This window comes from Malus domestica, chromosome 16 (genome assembly GCF_042453785.1).
Source record: "Malus domestica chromosome 16, GDT2T_hap1".
NCBI lineage: Eukaryota > Viridiplantae > Streptophyta > Magnoliopsida > Rosales > Rosaceae > Malus > Malus domestica.
Window position 1 is genome coordinate 26,699,726 of NC_091676.1, and position 18,647 is coordinate 26,718,372.

An 18,647-nucleotide genomic window follows, 5' to 3' on the forward strand; every position below is an offset into this window, starting at 1 on the left:
TATTTTTTTATTTCATGTTTCAGAAATTTATGAAGAACCAGATTTAACCTGAATTTAGACATTGTCAAGGGTTTTCTTTGAAAATATAGTTTGGAGTTCAATTATTCTGAATTGTTTTGAATAAATAAATTAAATTAATTCAATTGGATTGAATAAAATGAATTAATTCTTTATTCACAAATAATTTTGGTTTTATTTAGTTAATGTGATGTAATGGAAGTGTTGGAGAAGTGGGAGCTTGAGTGATGCAAATTGTTGGTATCAAGCTGTTGAATTCACATGATAGTTTCGAAATGAATGTCATGATGAGAATTCAGCTTCAAAGCTCGTTTGATGTCTAGGATTGACTTGATTTGGATAGTCCACTAGATCCAATGAACGTTGAATACAAATATGAATGTTAAACTTACATATTTTGTGAAGTGAAGGTAGAAGATGGACGCATCGTGAATTTCCACTCAATCCTACCATATTTGTGATTATTAAGAGGGATAAGTTTTCTTCATGATTTCTCTTTTTTTCTACCTTCACTTGGAAAAATATGCAAGGGACAGTCCTAGCAACCTTTTTACTAACCTCCTCATTTCAATTTTTGCGGCAAAACTAAAAGTTTAATTATTTTTTAATTAAACTAAATAAAGAAATATAGTGAGATTTTAATGTAATTAAAATTTTAGTTTTTGAGTAATAATGGAGTACATGTCGGCTGAAGAGAAGTGAGAAAGTTGAAATGAAAAGGTAAGTGAGAGGGTTGTTAGCATTTCTCATATGGCATGGTAGCATCTATATTTCCATTCAACGTTCATTAAATTTAAGGAAACTTTAACGAAAATTTCATAGTACTATTCATTTTAACGAAAAACCATATTTTTACATTAAAAAGTTAATCCTAGTACTATTCACTTTACCTTTTATTTTGTCATTATTGTTAAAACTTAAAGTTTTCACGCCATTTTCATTAGTTTTTCTTAAATTTTTAATGACTTGTCCAAGCCAAACCTAAACATCAAACCATACCTATGTTCTAAGTAAAACTATGAATTATGGACTCTCCAAATAGTTTAAGTATCGGGCTTCCCTTAACCGCGGACTTGATGAGGCAAAAACTTAAAACTACACAACTACATTTCATGGAGAACTTATACACCTTAAGATGTAAGGACGAAAAATTAAGGAAGTTACAATTTCGAGACACGTGCCATACAGATCTAAAGTCTTACAGAAATTTCCTAGTCATAGGATGATCAATTAGGATATTAGACATCTGAAATACCTGCTTACGTCGTATTTATCTCGAACTAAGCATGTAGAGACGTGACATAGACATAATGGTTATAAAATCGAATCTACCAAAGACTAACCAAACATACGAGGAGTAAAATGGTGCGTGTTTATAATTCCTAATACTAATTGTGCAACAACAACAAAATAATCAATCTGTAATTATTGAATTAAATTGGTTAATGGACCTTATGGTTTTGAAACCTGTGCAAGGACAACCCAAAGAATAAAAGTGTTAAAAGGCATAAAACCCATCTCCCACTCTGTCTTCGACTCGTCGTTTGGTTTCCGTAAACCTCTGTTTCTCGTCCTTGTCTGCACACAAACAACAGACAATGGCACCTCTGCAGCATTCTTGCCTTTAGTTGAAATTGCCCAACAAACGGTAATGTTCTTCCTCTTGCATGTGTTGGGCCTTTGATACTTTGGACATCTATGCTAATGGTGTCCCAATTTCTTATATATATATATATGTATATATCTGTTCTTGTTTTTCGTTTAATTTGTTTAGTTTTATATGCTTTACTCTTATCTGCATATCATAACTGTTCTATAGAATTTTATGCGATTGATTGCAAACATTGATGCCATTATTATTGAAATTTGTATAAACCCCAATTGTGTAAGGATCTAGGTTGCTTTTCCCAGTTGGGGTTGACCAAATTGGGTCCATTTACATGCCTTTGCTCCCCATTTATTAGATTTAGTTAACACTGATTTGGTTTAGTTTTGATGTAAGAGAAACAAAAGCGAAATTCGGGTTGGTTTAATATCTGATGCCTGTGATTGGGGTTGAATGTCACCACTTATTGTTAGAACCAGATTTTAGTTCGTCTATGTGGAACAGTTTTGAGTGGTTGATCTTATTAGTTTTCAAGTAATGTTCCGTAAATGCAAAGATCTGTACTTTTTATGCTATTAAAGAAAGATGTGCATCTAAAAAGAAAGATGTGCATCTAAAAATGTGCGTAGGAAATAAATGTGGAATACGTGTGGTGTTATACGATACTGCATAACGGATGCGTTGAACTTTTAATTTATGTGTGGCACTACACACACTACCCCACCCACCGTGAATTTGGTCTTTGTAGCATGCTGCCATGCTAATTTGCAAAATAGATATACTAAATTTTAGTCCGTATAACATTGCCAGGTAAATAAATTGTGCTTATCTAATTGATATGTTGTTTAATTTCACACCTCAAATAGAATGCACAGATTTCTTCAAGACATTAGAGAATATGCTTTGTGATTTGATGGCTTAAGCCCACAACCTGACGACGTTTTAGTTATTTTCCAGTTACATTTGGATGGTTGAGTTTATTAATGCTTTTGAATCTTGACCTGAAAAAAGGATGAACTAAGATAATGCTGATAAAATATAATTGGTGCCAATTTCAACAAAGTTTGATGTATGTTCTTGGATATGGCATGCTACACAGCAATTATTTTTATTCACCAATGTGGTATGGAAAGTATAGTGCCTTGTGCTTGGATAATGTACGTTATGGGGAAGTTATTGCACTGCATCGCTTCTCTTTTTCCAGGGGTTTGATGTTTTTCCTCTGAGGCAGAACAGGAGCTTTGAAAACTGGAAGTTCAATTCCTTTGTGCTGCGGATGTGAAGATGTTGTGGAGATTTGATTGGGAATAGAATTCTGATGATGAGTTCGGTGGTTGGAGCACAAGGATTGGCATATCACTTAGTGGGACTGTAGCAGATTGTAAGCATGTACATTTTGTGCATGATATGTGGTGTGGAAATGCCCCATGTTTGATTCGGCAGGTAACAGATGATTTGGTCTATGATGGAGGTGTGCCTCTTGAAACTCTGTGATTTAACTTTTATGAACTTGAATGACTAGGAACTCGTTTTGGTGGAGGATTTCTTCTCATACTTTAATTGAGTGAAGGTTGGTGGACTTGCGGTCTTGGGGACAATTGAGTGAGGTGGAGTTTTAATATGGGGAAGCCCGTGGTCTGGAAACTTTGATAGTGCTCTTTTGGGGCAGGTAACATGATTCATTATAAGTTTTTGGTGATTGAAAACTTGATCTAAATGGGCGGGTACTATTTAATAGATGCTATATGTGCAAGAACATTTTGTTTATTGGTATCTTGAAAATAGTTTCCTCGTAAGCAGCATTCCTTAAGCATAAGGAATCTTAATTTTCATTTAGTTAGGTTTCCAAGTATTGCAATAAGAAAAGATATGCATCTATGGGTGTGCAGGGAATAACTGAGGAAAGTGTGTGGTGTTCCACGAAATTTTACTACATTTTTTTATTGGTGGGCATGCCAGTTGGAATTTAACTTACGTGTTGCATTACCCAATAACCCACCTCCATTGAATTTGGTGTTTGTGCATAACAGATGCTACAAGTTTTCGGTACATATGCCATTTCTCAATCAGTAAATGTGTAGTTTTTCTAGTTAAGATGTTTTCTGTTTTGGTTTTGATATGCATCTCAAAAGAACAAAAGGAACATGTTGCACTGAGTGCGGGAGATAATGAGGTATTGACTACAGATAGAAGTTCTAGGAAAATCTTAAGATGTTTTCTGTTTTGGTTTTGATATGCATCTCAAAAGAACAAAAGGAACATGTTGCACTGAGTGCGGGAGATAATGAGGTATCGACTACAGATAGAAGTTCTAGGAAAATCTGCTTGGAGGTCCACGTTAAATTTGTTTCGGAAAATAGAGTGCATGCATTTCTCCAACTCCAGGACATTGACAATATGTTTGACAGAAAAATCCCAAAAGATTTTCTCATAGTTATGCTTTATGAGTTCGTGTCTCATGCTTTGACTTGATTGTTTTTAGTTATTTTCATCCAGCTTCATTGTTGCATCTTGATTTTAGTCTCCAAGACATTGACATTATCTTTATAAAAATAATCATTAAGAATATACCAGGTGTCAGGTTTTGGCATTTTGATGTACGGTTTGGAAATGGCTTTCAACAAAGTTACAGTTTTCATGTTGGCAGGGTGGTATCAAATGTTGAGTCACTGGTGCTTAAACATGTATGTTTAGGTTTTTTAGGCATGCACAACGCTCATTTGGGTTATTAAGTGAAATTCTCGTAGTGCGTCACTTGTTTTTTTATAGGAGTTTTGAAATTTGGAGCAATTTGATGGGTTGAAGAACTGGTTGCCTTTTGAGAATGGGGGCTTGGAAACCGGGGAGCTTAGTTGGTTTTATGATGTTTACTTGAAGAGCTTGTGGAGATATTTTTGGGGAAAAATATCTGATGAGGATTTCGGTGGTTGTATCATGAAGATAGTTATATAGCACAGAAGGGAATTTTGGTTCCAGATAATATTTGGTAGGCGAGTGCATGTTATCAAGTTATGCGGTGTGGAAATGCCCCTTGAAGAATGCCTACCATAATTTATTTGATTTAAAAGCTGAAACAAATGGTTGTGTGTGTGTGTGTGTGTGTGATGGAGGTGCTATTTCTTGAATCCCTATAATTTGTTGTAGATTTCTTCTAAGAATTTAATCGCGGTGAAGGTGGTGGAATTGGGGACCTTTGTTAGAACAGTTTTGGTTTTGAATCAAAATTCTTTTCATTGGAAAGAAATTTGGGACAAGATCACACCTAGGGTGGAGCTTTTTGTTTGGATTATGCTCATTAGAGGATTGTGATGATTAGTTAATCAAAAGGGGAAGCTGCTAGTTCTGCATATGTTGTTTCTTTGGGGTCTCGTATTGATGCTGGGATCTATCAGAAGTAGAGAGGTTTTGTAAGCAGTGCCAATGTGTTTGTGATTCACATGGCATTAGAAGAATCTTAGCACTCTGAGAATGCTAGTCATATGGGTCTAGGGTAAATTCTGCTGATGTATGGTTCCAGCAGGCCCATTAGTCTTCAATTTCCTATTTCTTTAATGATTAGGTTATTTCCTGTTTTATTAGGTTTAGGTCTTGATAAATTACATGTTATGTACCCTTTCGACAGATTTAGTGATAGAATAAAATTGATGGAACTTTGCTTCTCTCTAGGTTTGTGTGATTTCTAGAATCCCTTCTGGTGTGATCGCATTCTGTCATGGAGTTAAAGTTATTAAAAGGATTATTCTCTACATTTGTTATTTTGGAACCTGTAAAAAAGTTTGTTTACTTATTTATGGGGTGGTTGTATTTTATTTTATTTTGTTCAAACTTCTCTTGGAGATGCGGTGTGAAAGTGGGGTTTATGCAAAAACGGGTGTTTGAGGGTATTTCTTACTATAAGGAAATCAATTAGGGTTTAATCCTTTTTCTTTCCTTGGAGAGAAATTTTATAATGCTGGCCCACCTAAGGCAGCTTCTTAAGTAGGTTTGACAGTAGATATTGTAAGCAAACAGTGGAATCTGTAAATTACCTTTTCTCTGTTTGGTTGCCCCCTACCTTATTATAATTGCTTGGTGATAGTAGCTATTCTTGGTGATGTGTTTGTGGAGTACCATGTAGGGTTTCATCACGGTGTGTGTCTCAAGAAAGTTTTTGTTACCTGTTGGCTTGGACGATGAAGAGTCTCACTTTCATTTTCTGCTTTTTATTTTTCCCTACCTGCGTTGAAAAAATTATCTTACTTATGAAAGTGAATTCGTTTGGAGAAGTGCATGAAAATGTACAATATGATCCCCATATTTGAAACTTGATCCATTTTTTTCCTTGTTGGAATCAGAGAGGTTGATGCAGTAGAATGAAGAAAACTTTGGGGGATGCCTCTTCTGTCATATGAAACTCATATTTCAAACATTTTAGAGAGTGAATCAGCGTGTTACTGTGGTACTTGGAAGCAACGGACACCAGATATTAGTGAGGTGGTTTCAGGTGAAATGTTGATTCTGAGTTCCTTTCCTAGTTCAATTGAAGCTGCTATATTTTGTGTATCTAACCATGGGTTTCACAATGGCTTATGTGATTGGATGCCTGGTGCCTGAAACTTGGCAGATGTGTAAAAAATGTGATGATCATTGCAGCTGCAGAAGAGCTCAACTAATCTCTGAGGAAAACAAGAATTTTGATGATTCCCGCTCCTTGAATTTTCCCAGAAGCTCTTCCCAGCTTTCAGCAGTCACCATGTCAGAAAGTTCTGCACCTAATCTCGTTTATAAAAGGAGGAAGTTACAAGGAAACCGTGTCACCGTGTTTCCAGGAGAGCGAGAAAACACTATAAGTGGTGATTTTTTTTCTTTTCTAAATTCTGAAGCTTCTACAGTTGCTGCTAAGGAAGGGCTTGTATCTCAATTACACCATGAAACTGAAGCTACTCGAGCTCATTCTGTAGCTCCTTGTTTATGCAAGAGAGTCAATCATGTTTTAAATTCAGAATATTGTAATGGATGTTCTGCTGGTGAGGAATTAGTTTCCGATGAAGCACCTAAAAATAACATGCAAAAACTTTTAGAGGTAAGCAGCGTGAATGATAGTTGCTCATCATCAAAGTCAAATATGGAGCATGTTTCAACTTCTGCAAAGACTGAAGTAGATGAAACAGGTGAGTGCTCCTCTTCTAGTGCAATAGTTATGGAGGCTGTGGGAGACCTGTCTGAAAAGGATCTATGCATCTCTATTCTTAGAAGCCATGGACTGCTTGGGGATTCTCAGGCTACCATGATCGGTGGTTCTGCTGAAGACACTGACACCATTAGCGGTGAAATCCATCGCCGGTCATGCAACATTTGTAGTCGTTCTGGAACCACTTTGAAAATGCTAATTTGTGATCATTGTGAAGAGGCATTTCACATGTCATGCTGCCACTCCCGTATGAAGAAACCACCTATTGATGAATGGTTCTGTCATTCTTGTTTGAAAAAGAAACATAAGATTTTACAGGAGAAAGTGACCAAAACATCGCCCAATATCATGAGTGTCATGAGTAGGGAAGCATCATCCAAGGGCCAAATGAATCCCATAATGTTAATGCTGAGAGACATTGAGCCGTATACAACTAGTGTTCGGGTTGGTAAAGGGTTTCAAGCGGAAGTTCCTGACTGGTCTGGCCCAACAAATGGGTATGTTTATTCTGTCATTTTCTCTCTTAACTCTTTTGATGCAGTTGAAGTTTATATGTTGCCTTCACTAGTTGGATGGATATCCTTGTGAAAACCGCCTGCTTTCCTTGTCTCTCTTCCTTTCGATTAGTCACATTTCAAATGATATGTACTATGAAGGTAGCCACTATGTGGTTTATATAGGAGGGTAGGGTAAGTAGTTTCATTTTGGTTTTTGTGCTATGAATCCTTGTTTTCAGAGGACTTAGCACGCCTGGTAGGACGGATCTCATTGCTTGTGCTGCTTGTATTCCTAAACAATTGGCAAGCTGTCCTGCATAGGCACCTGTGTGGGATCTTTTTTTTATTGTGTTCTAGTAAAGAAAATTTTCATAATCTGCCTTTCCTAACTCTGGTTTGAATCCTTATTTTCTTTCATTTTGCATGTTACAAGTTACAACTTTTGTTATTTTGATTGGATACAGTGATATCAGTGGCAATGGTGAACCTTTGGAACTAGATTCGTCGGAGTATGCTAGATTGCATGTAAGTCCTTGATCTGTATTTGTATATGTAATTGGCTTTTTCATTTGGCATGGGAGGTTTGGAAATTCTATGGAGTAACACGTCTTTCTGTTGTAGGGGCTGAACTGCAATAAACCTTCTAGACATAGCTCTATAGGTAATTGGCTTCAATGTCGAGAAGTTGTAGACCGCGCAAATGGAACTATATGTGGCAAGTGGCGCAGGTAATTGATTTATGGTTTGTGTTAACGCTTAATTGGAACCTGTGAAGGTCGTGATCTGATTATTTAGTTGGAAATTTTTCTGATAATATGTATAGTACTATATTTGAGTGAAATTACTTTAACGGAGAACATGAAACACCAATATGAATGGATGCTTGTTGTTTGTGACTTGTCAGTCTGAACTCTGAAGTTGTACAATTATTTGAGAGAGAACTCCAGTCCAAGACTGATGGTTCTTTAGAATTTAGATACTGGAAGAACACATCGAAGATGCCCTTCTCTCCTTTCCTGTCTGTTGGGGGGTTCTCTCTCAGGGGGTTTTTGTGGGGTTTTCTTCGGTCTTAGTGATTGAAGATTGAAGATTAACTAAGACTTGACACAATGGCACTGGATCACAAATTCCAAACTCCAAACTTGTTTTCTCACAAATTCCAAACTTGTTTTGTATAGGTAGCTCTAAATTGTTTAAAGTTACACCACAAATCTGCTGGCCGGATTCTTTTTTTATGGCAATTGTCTCAAAATACACAAAATAGTTCATGATGATTTTTTTGGTATCTTGATATATTACCTAATACTTTTGATCTAAAGTTGTTTTTATTGTTTTTTTTATCGCTTAATTGCTTTTCTACTTTTGTTGTTGATTATGCTTGGCATTTTAACAATTTGGAAGATTCTTGTATATCAGGGCTCCTCTTTTTGAAGTCCAAACTAATGACTGGGAGTGCTTCTGCTCTATCCTTTGGGATCCAAGCCATGCTGATTGTAATGTGCCTCAGGTGGACCTATCACTGACACTCTTCATGTCTCTGTTTATAGACAACGTCTGGATTTTTAGATCGTATCATATGGAACTCTTAGAACTAGAGTAGTAGCAAAAAAATGGATCACAATTTACACTGCTAGAGATATAGATGGTTGGGATTGCATCAGAATGATTGTGCATCTCAACTATCCATATCGAACCCACTGAGGATTGTTGGGATTTCATTCAGTCATTGGATTTTGATTAAACATGAATGAGATGTAGTCAATAGGGTATCGAGCACTTCACTATTTTTTTATTATGTCAAATAATATATCTTGCTTTCTTCACTACGGTTTTGTCTTTGTTATATGCTTTCTTCACTTCATTATATGCTAGTCTGTCTGGTGTCCATCTTTAAATTTAACGTCATCCCTCTTCCTTTGTGTCTGGCTCAGGAACTGGAAACGGATCAAGTTCTAAAGCAACTGAAGTATGTTGAGACGGTATTTTCCAGGCACTTCTTCCAATAGATAAGTTTTTGGATATGTTTTCATTTTAGTTGTATATTATGATAAGCAAGTAGTGGTATGCGGAACCAAGAGTACCTCTCGAAGATATGAGAAAAGAGTCTAACAGACAATAATAACTTTACTAAACTAAGGAAATTACTGACTTTTAAAGGACCCAATGAACAAAAAGGATAAAGAAAATAGGTTTACACTAGAGTTTCCAGAACAACTTTCTTGTAGCGAGTTTCAGGCATATCTAATACTTAAAACGCTGTTGCATTGTCTCAAATTCACGTGCTTTTGTTGAAACAATTACTTGAAATACTATTTTGAATTCTTATATATGCATAATGGCTCGTAGGAGCATAATATGTCGGTTTACCATGTATGATCCTTGTGGTTTATCTTAGGGTGGTTATTATTTCTTATGATGTGCAGCTGAGGCCGCGGTTATCTGCTAAACAGCATACTTTGGAAGGAACCAAGAGTGCCGGTGATTTGAAAAACCGCATAGTAGGTACAAAAAGTATACAAACTCTATGATATGGTGAGAAGTGGGGTAAAAGCGTGTATAGAACCTGGGTCGTCAGTCATTGAACATCATATATATCAAATCGAGTTAGAAATTTTGAGCACAGTTAACTGGATTATGGTTTAAGTTACCAGTGTTTGTTGTTTATATCAAATCGACTAGGATGTAGCCTGCACTGCACAATGCGACAAGTCATTGCTGCATCAAGATATAAATTAAAGTGCTTCTTTTTGAGGCTGCCAAAAAAAGTCTGAAACTGAAGGTGCTTTTGTGTAGTCCAAAGTTCAGGGTGCAGCTCCAACGGTTATGAAAAGAAAGCAAACGATTCTTCTAGTCCAACGTTCGACGGGACTAGTTGTCTTTTAGTCCCGTTTGACTTTATGCTGGTCCTACTCGATATAAGAGCTGCTCCAGTTAGAATCGGGAAGTGATTTTCACATGTCATTTTTAGCTGATCACATCCTTTTTATTTATGGTTATCAAATTTAATAAATCAAGCGGAATCAACGGTCAAGATTACACATTGAAATTCACTTCCCTTGTATCTTTCTAATGAAAAACTGGATTTTTTTACTGTTTAACTAATTGCCCCCAACAAGAAAGTAGAAAGAATTGTGTATTTTTTTTATTATTAAGAAAATGATATTCCAAACTATTCTAATCTATATAAACAACCGTTCGAACTTAAAAACAAGGGGTGATCACATAACCTTAGCCGACTGGTCTTTCACATTTGATCTCTAATTCTCATATTTTTTTGACTTTTTTTAAAAAGGACAACTGGTGGCGAATCATAGTTATCCACCCCTTTCGGGCCTAGAGGCCCTGATCAAGTAGATTCACAGTTTCCACGTTCATTTAGTTTATGTGACATTAGAGGTAACTGCACACAAATCCCACTGGGCAGAGCCATGGCCATTAGGGTTCTAGCTGTGGCTCCGCCCCTGACCTCATTTGGTCTCTAATTGGATTTGAATACACAATCCAATCCAATCCTAGTAATTCGTCTTCCATCTTCAAGTTGGACACAAATTTTATGTTTCTTCCTTCAACATACCTTTACACGTAACATTACCAACCTTATGAAGATGATCTTAAGTCATTCAAAAGTTTACACAATGAGTTGACTGCTAACTATTAGTCTAGTAATACTTTCTTTTCCAACATCGAAGGAGGTCCCAGGTTGAAATCTCTCCCCGCTGATTAAAAAACAAATAACTGGACAAACAATACAAATCTCTGCAACTTTGAATCATCATCACTGCAAACTCTAGACAGCGACAATTTCACACTGAATGAATGATGATGCACACAGTTGCGGCGTCATTCTACTCCTAGTTCATGAGAGAGAGAGAGAGAGAGAGAGAGAGAGAGTATTCTTGCACAACAAGCAAAATGTTAAACAAATAAATTCTGAAAAGACGGGATGGGATGACTGAGGTAAAAAAAAATGCTATATTTCATTCAGAAAAATGACAAATTATCAAACCTTTTCCCGCAGTTGTGCTACTGGAACATAAATCACAGTGTGCTCATGCAAGAGAGATTTATTCGATTTCTGCTTTGCTTTCACATTTTGCAATTTCAGTAATTTCTGCCTCATATGTTCTAGCCTACCTTTGGCTTTGCATAGTCTCTCCATTTCCAGCTCTGCAACTCGACATCCATCTCCACCGCCTCCAGCGATAAGGTTGGCCCGCTTCTCCTTTGTTCTTGTGTTCATAAGCTTCTTCAAGCTCACATCATCGCTTGACTCTTTTCCATCCTGTATGAAAGCAAACCAACACATGAGTCAAGTTTGTTGTCAATTAATATTTTCAGCAGAGGTAATTAGTAGTAATTATAGGATATGAAAACCGTAAACATCTCTAATCTGTCACTTTAAATTCAATGAAAAATAAGCAGAGACAGGTACATAATCTTTAATCCAATACAGTGGAAACAAAGGCAAGTCATAACTGTGAGAAGGTTAAAAGAAGATGTAACCAAGTGAACTACTTGAGGAGGCAAAGACGAGGTCCCGAAGAATGATCTGATATCCAGAATTCTTCTTCCCACAAAACCAGAGTTTTGAGAGATAATTGGATGAGAAGGTTGCTTGCATGTATGCAAAAGGGTATATGATTTGAGGATTGTGAAATTGGAAAGTCAGGTACGTGCAGTTGGTTTCTATTATGGTTTTTAGATAGAAAACACGAGATGGCAAATTTCCGGAAACTCACAAACCTTATTCTGAAGGACAAGGACTACATAACTTCAGGTATATCCCATATATTAAGAAACCAAGCAAAGTTCATGACGCAAATTAACTACTTAACTATTTTACTGACAAAATCACGGCTGCTATGACAGCCAAAACATAAGAACCCTTAAAATAACCATAACACTAATGGCCCTGGGATTTGTGAAAAAAAAAGGCGCAGAAATATTCAGAAATTTATTTATCTATTATGACAGGCCAAGACCTTGTTGCTCCTTGAGGGTGACCCACACGAAGGGGCTTTCTGTTGACTTTTCCTCAAAGGGCTACTTAGTGATTTTGGATGCTTTCTCCGGAAAGCTGCGTTAACATTCTTCGGGGAATGGACCACAGTTTCAGCTAAGGTATCGTCATCAGAATCTGAAGCCATGAGATCAGCAGCTTTTCCAGTCACATTTTCATATCCTGGTTCCTTGGAGATTCCTGGAGTAAAAGTCTGATGGTCTTTACCACTCGCTTCCTGTTGCGCAAAAGATCCATCAACATAGTTTATTGAGAGACATAAAATCTCAGGAGTTTAGATTTAAGATCCTAACGCTCCATGACTCATTCAGACCAACATACTCTTTGTTGAAAAGATTTCCAACTCCACATCAAACATTTTATTTAGTAGTGAATTAACAAAGAGGCTAAAACAGATGAAAAGAAGAAATAAACAATAGTAGAATCAAAGAAGTTGGACGTATAAGAAAATACATGGACTAATAGCTCACCTTTCTGGTTTTCAGAGCTAAGTAACGTGCGTTCTTGAACCATTTACTAACCTGAAAATTGCAACGTTAAAGTTATTAAAACGATGGATAAGGTAATAAGCTTGTAGCCATCTAATATCCGTAAATACTACAAAACCATGCCTACGCATTTTAACATTCCTTGACTCTCACACCAAAATCCCAATAACGTAGAGTCCAGAAAGACAATGTTTTTGACTGGACGAAAAACATATCAATAACTTCCAAAATATAGTTTCCGTTATCCAATTTGGCAAGAAAATAAACTCATACTGAGCAACAAACTAGTTGATGGTTCAAGAAGGCCCAAACAATCTGTAGTTAATCAATCACCATTACCTTGTCAGGATTAAGGCCCAACTCCTTTGAAAGATTGTCCTTGACAGCTCTAGAAGGAAGTTCATTCTCAGAAAACACTTGGCGGAGCTTCTGGAAAAAGAAATTACAGCAGAAGGTTTTAGTCTAGGAAACACAGATACTACCATCAAATTTAAAATAGCTCTGGCGGAAGCATTATGAGTGCAAGTGAAGAGAGACAGATGTAACCACAGAGAGAGAGAGAGGGCGAGTTCTAATACCTCTACCGCCTTTCGAGGAATTCGGAAGCAGGACCTTCTAACTTGCGTATCAGAAGAACGTATATTTTTCACTTCTGTATGGTCAACATCTGGATTTCTTTCGCTTTCATAGAGAGTCATAAGGGTGCTGGCCGCATCAGATTCTTTTTCTCTTCGCTTTCGTTTAACAGGACCCCAGTCTTCATCATCACTGATTTGTTCGAGCAAAGGACCATCTTTTCCAAACATTTCCTTGTAGGAAAAAACAAATATGCACTACACAGTGAATATCGGATCGTCACCTCAAAGAACCATTTTTATACAGCAAATACTATACCCCATTATTATCCACAAGATATAAATTTTACAATAAAACCCATAGGAATTAATATATATATATATATATATATATATATATATATATTATTGATTAAAGTATGATACGAGCGTTTCAGAAGTTGATTATATCAAGGCACATTTTATTGCCAGAACATCCACAATCAAACATATAAAGACTGGCAACAACCAATTTCCATGTAATATCATTATCTCAAAATTAATAACTATCCTTGTGTCAGACCCAAAAGTGGAATAAAAGTAAAGATTTAAAGGAATTAAGGAATTAAAGGTCATACTAATATTCAAAATTTACCAAGAACAAGTAAAAAAAAAAAAAATCGAAACATTTAGGCTGGTATACTCACATCATATAACTTCTTATAATCAACACTTCTTCTCTGTCTGCGGCCAGAAACAATTTCCCCATCAGTAGATTCATCAGAACCTACACTGACATCAGTTGACAATTCCTCTTCTGATACATTGTCATCGCTGCCTCCCCTGCTGATGCTGCAGCTGTTCACATTCCTCTCTGGTTTATAATCATCATCTTCAGAATCATCCGAAGGCCATTCTTCATCTGGATTTAATAAGGAATTCTTGCCATCGGGGAAAGCGGCTTCTTCCTTGAAGACATCCTATATTACATAGAGAGCGATTAGTTACAAGAATTATTAAAGCAGCAAAACCAAAAGTAATTGGGGGTGAAAATTTGACATTTCTCAATGAGTTAGGCAATTTCTAACCTGCCAACCACTGTTCATCGGAAAGCAGGTCCCAAGGTGAGCATTGACTAATTCTAGTATTTCCATTTTACACTCGCAAAATTTGCAAAACCAACCCTGCTCTCCTCGAGGAACTGTAGATTAACAATTGAACTTAGAAGTAGCTTTTCCGAAGAAAATATAGTTGGTATGTCGCCAAAAGGTCCAAAGCAAATTCAAAAGAGGTGAGAAACTTACTATTTTCAGTATCCAAGGGAGGATCAAGACATTTTTGGTGGAATGCACAATTGCATGTTCCATCACACAGTATAATATCATTATCAGGCAAAGCTTCGTTCAACTTGCACTGTGCACAGAATATCTAATAGTAACAAAAAAATGGAACATCAATAAGCATACAGCCAAGATAAAGAGGTATTAGTGGGCCTACGATTGGGAGCTGTCAAGAGAATCCAGACCTTAGCCAAGACCACAACTGGGGATTCCAAACAGCCCCTTTCGGCATACAAAAAAAAGTAGTAATCTCATGTACTTACATGTTCATGAGAAACAGATCCATCTGGAGCAATAAAAGAATCTGCGATGCTTCCTACTGAGCTCAGAGAATCCAGTTGTTGGATGGCATCGCGGATTCCAAGCTTGCAATTTAAAATCTGCTTATTGGCTCTCCGCAGTTCCATTTCTGGCCTAATCTTTTCTCGACTGTGATATAAGTAAGAAATTAAAATAATTACACCGCAGAGCCATTTACTATAGAAAGGAGCACAAGAAAACAATGCACATTCTATGCTTAATTGATAATCATCACTTGATATTAATAAAAACAATTGAAATTTTATTCAAATTAGACACTGCAATGTTTTCAGTTAATTTGAGTACATCAAATCTACCAATTGAGCTTCCTGCTATTAAAACGATTGAAAACGTAAATTCAACGAATAATATCAAAACATTAGTTTCTACGACTATCCAGTCTCCTCTCCTCTTTATTAAGATTCTATTATAACATAAATACCATTGCTTTCAAACCAAGTCTACGAAATTTCATTACTCTTTTCCTATGTCTAGCTTACACACTAAACCATTGAACAGAAATGTGTGATATATAAAGCAGAAATTGGGAACTGAAAAGATTATAAGACAATCTTACATACCTCTGACCCTTCCAACCTTCACCAGCATAAGCATCAATAAGGTTCTGCTCCAGCTTTATTTTAATCAACAGGTACCTTGTCCTCCTCTGCAGGCGAGAAGTTTCATCCAACTCCACCTTATCCTTTTTCGGTTTCTTCTTTCTCCTCCTTTTCTCCCCTTTCTCATCAGAGCCATTGTCTGATAACTTGTGGTCCTGAAGTTTCACTGAAGACGGCTTTTTGGAAGAATCTGTATCATGCACTTTATGAAATTCTTTTCTACTCATCAATTTTTTGTTAGTATCATTATTCCTTGACGTTGATGCTTTGCTTGAAGAGTCGGCACCTCTCTTCTTTGACAAGGCTGACGCGATAATAGTCTTGGACGACTTTGGTCTTAGTTTTTTAACACGGGGAACCTTTACGCCTTTTTTAAAACTTGGTGATGAAATCAGCTTCGCCACGGAACTGGAATAACCAGATTTCCCGGACTCCTTGAGGTTTGATTTCTTTCCAGAACCACGCATATTTTTAACCAATGTATCCATACTGAAAATCAAAACACAAATCAGATTAGCATTGACAAAACAAGTTTTCTAGCACCCTGGATTTTAAACATACTCGACAAAGTTAATGATCAAAATTGTGGAAAGAAATTCCGAATTTGCGACAGCGAAGTGAACAGAGTGCCTCTTTACAAAGTAGATTAATTCATTAATTCCTGAACAAAGAGAACAACATTTTCAAGAAAGAAAGAAAAATATAGCAAATTAATCAATGAAACAAGGTGGAGTCGAATGTAATCATCTTTTCTCAAGTGGTATATCATGAATTAATCAGAAGCAAGAACTGTGATCTTCTGCCTCCCGATTGGAGGATTTGTTTTGGATGAAGAAAACTCAGATCACAAATTTCAAAGATTGGAACAGAGCACCAAACATTTGAGCTCAAACTGACAGATAAAGAAGCAGAGAGATAAAGGTAGAAATGGAACCTCACCTGAAAACGAATGGAGATCCCTATCAACTGTTGGCCTTTGAAGCTGCTACAATACACACACACCTATATATATATATATATACTGTATATATACATTCATATATACAAGCAAGAGCTTTGGAATTGTAGAGACATTGATGGGTTTTGGAGTAATTGCCCCAAGAATTTCAAATTTTGATAAAAAATTTCGGTTCTTTGGGGTTTTTCAATGGTGCCCTTTGGTTAGTACTCGCCGGCAGGTTTTGTTCTCCCCCGAAGCGCACCCGATGGTCTCTCTCTCTCTCTCTCTCTGAAAGACTTATTAGTAAATACATATTTTCGATTAAATCAATCATATGCTGTTGCTTTGCATAATAACATACAAAAGAGCCTTTTAGTAATACTAATATTCTTTTTTATATATAAATGAAACGTTTTAGTACTAACAATATTCTTTTATATATATATATATATATATATATATAGAATGACACTTTGATAAATGAGATGGATGAAATAATTTTTCTTTTCTTTTTAATTTTAATTTCTTTGAAATTAACTCACAACTAATCGATGAATTCCTCTACACAACTTATAACTAGTCGATCAAGCGTAGTAAAATATTTTTCAATCTCTTTGTTTTATCCAATAGATATTTGGGAAAAAGAGATTGAATGAAAATATACCGAGCACTTACTAGGCATAAAAATGACTAGACCGACCAATCACTTGAGTTTGTTGTACAGAAGTACAATATAGTTTGAGTATACTAGAATGACACTTTCGTTTGTACTTTGGATTGAGACAATGCTATACTACATGGTAGAGCTTAGGGGTGGGCTTCAAAATGACCAGACCGACCAAATCAATCGACCCGAATCATATTGATCAATTTGATTTGATTTTGACCAAGAAAAAAAAATCAAACAATCTAAACATCCAACCAAACGTATTTACTTTTGGTTTGGTTTGGGTTTGAGATTTTTAAAACCGACCAAAATCAATCTGAACCGATCACGTATCTTTTAATTATTAATTAATTTATTTTATACATGTAAACTTATTTTAGGTTATTTAGCGGCCCTACCATACACATTATAAGTTGTAATGATTATTAACAATTAAGAGATTTATAAGCATTTTATGTTTATGTGAGGTTATTAATAAATCGTTTGCTAGCATGAAATTTTATTTATTAAAACTTAGTTCTATCTGACTTGATGAACTTTTTATGTTACGAAAAACTTAATCTTTCAAACGAATTGGAATGCATGAGATGTGTGAATGTTTGGAAGATTAAAACTCTTGAAATATTGAACATTTTTTTTATTTGTGTTGAATAAGCTTAAACCAACCGAATCAAACTGATTAACAATGATTTGGTTTGATTAATTTTTAATGGTGGAATTGGAAAAAGTCTAACCAAATTGAACCGTTAAATACTAGTTAGTCTTTTTATATATATATTTTTGTGTCAAACTGAATCAAAACGATCTGCGTCCACCCTTACTAGAGCCCCATCCTTCAATTTTGTTTCCACTTTTTTCGGTAAATTACCTTTTTTGATTGCCAATATAATAGCTCTAAAAAAAGCAATATAGTTAAATTACCTTATATACCCATCTCCAATTGGAGATGCTGAAAATGCAAAATGCCTAGAAGCAGACATTTTACATTTTTTTGGAGGAAAACTCATTTATAATGGAATGTAAATTATTCATCTTCAACTAAAGATTATTTACATTATAAATGAGATCGCAAATTTACATTTCTCTCGTTGGACTAGATTGTATATTTACATCTCAAATTTACATCTCTTCATTAGAGATGATTTATGTCACATCCCGGCCCGGGGCGGATCACTTCCCGGGCCTGACCATGTCCTCATGGTTTTGTTTCTGGGAACTCACGAGCAACTTCCCAGTGGGTCACCCATCTTGGGAGTGCTCTGACCTCCTTCTCGCTTAACTTCGGAGTTCCCTTCTTCTCGCTTAACTTCGGAGTTCCTATGGAATCCGAAGCCAGTGAGCTCCCAAAAGGCCTCGTGCTAGGTAGGGATGGGAATATACATTTAAGGATCATTCCCCTAGGCGATGTGGGATGTTACAATCCACCC

At 36.2% G+C, this 18,647-nt stretch overlaps 2 protein-coding genes across 7 annotated transcripts; one reads left to right on the top strand and one right to left on the bottom strand.

The window, feature by feature from the left end:
• The first annotated feature begins 1,502 nt into the window (after window positions 1–1,502).
• On the top strand, window positions 1,503–9,913 carry LOC103450951 (uncharacterized). 6 transcript variants are annotated; one of them, XM_008390362.4, is made up of 10 exons: window positions 1,503–1,666; window positions 2,856–3,067; window positions 3,147–3,293; window positions 5,959–6,107; window positions 6,228–7,291; window positions 7,756–7,816; window positions 7,913–8,019; window positions 8,708–8,798; window positions 9,223–9,270; window positions 9,715–9,913. In XM_008390362.4, exons 5-10 carry the CDS (start codon window positions 6,228–6,230, stop codon window positions 9,817–9,819), a joined length of 1,476 nt encoding a protein of 491 aa, XP_008388584.1. In that variant the 5' UTR covers window positions 1,503–1,666; window positions 2,856–3,067; window positions 3,147–3,293; window positions 5,959–6,107; the 3' UTR covers window positions 9,820–9,913. The 6 variants fall into 6 exon arrangements, with proteins under 6 accessions (XP_008388584.1, XP_008388600.1, XP_028952510.1 ...); XM_008390378.4 differs by having other exon boundaries at window positions 2,861–3,067; XM_008390370.4 differs by having other exon boundaries at window positions 1,526–1,666; window positions 2,829–3,067.
• A 1,327-nt stretch (window positions 9,914–11,240) lies between these two features.
• LOC103450941 (pathogenesis-related homeodomain protein-like) lies at window positions 11,241–16,902 on the bottom strand. Its single transcript, XM_008390350.4, has 11 exons — window positions 16,553–16,902; window positions 15,575–16,102; window positions 14,957–15,122; window positions 14,658–14,781; window positions 14,442–14,554; window positions 14,061–14,333; window positions 13,378–13,608; window positions 13,139–13,228; window positions 12,782–12,832; window positions 12,274–12,528; window positions 11,241–11,573 (listed from the first exon to the last, which is right to left on the bottom strand). The coding sequence occupies exons 2-11, from the start codon at window positions 16,099–16,101 to the stop codon at window positions 11,292–11,294; spliced, it is 2,112 nt and encodes a 703-aa protein (XP_008388572.1). The 5' UTR covers window position 16,102; window positions 16,553–16,902; the 3' UTR covers window positions 11,241–11,291.
• Window positions 16,903–18,647: the final 1,745 nt, after the last annotated feature.

Coding starts and splice junctions, on each gene's coding strand:
- LOC103450941 (XM_008390350.4), bottom strand. CDS start 16,101: ATGGATACATTGGTTAAAAATATGCGTGGTTCTGGAAAGAAATCAAAC. Junction 14,334..14,441: donor CGATGAACAGTGGTTGGCAG/GTTAGAAATTGC, acceptor TATGTAATATAG/GATGTCTTCAAGGAAGAAGC. Junction 12,833..13,138: donor TGGGCCTTAATCCTGACAAG/GTAATGGTGATT, acceptor TGCAATTTTCAG/GTTAGTAAATGGTTCAAGAA.
- LOC103450951 (XM_008390362.4), top strand. CDS start 6,228: ATGTGTAAAAAATGTGATGATCATTGCAGCTGCAGAAGAGCTCAACTA. Junction 8,020..8,707: donor ATATGTGGCAAGTGGCGCAG/GTAATTGATTTA, acceptor CTTGTATATCAG/GGCTCCTCTTTTTGAAGTCC. Junction 8,799..9,222: donor CTGATTGTAATGTGCCTCAG/GTGGACCTATCA, acceptor TGTCTGGCTCAG/GAACTGGAAACGGATCAAGT.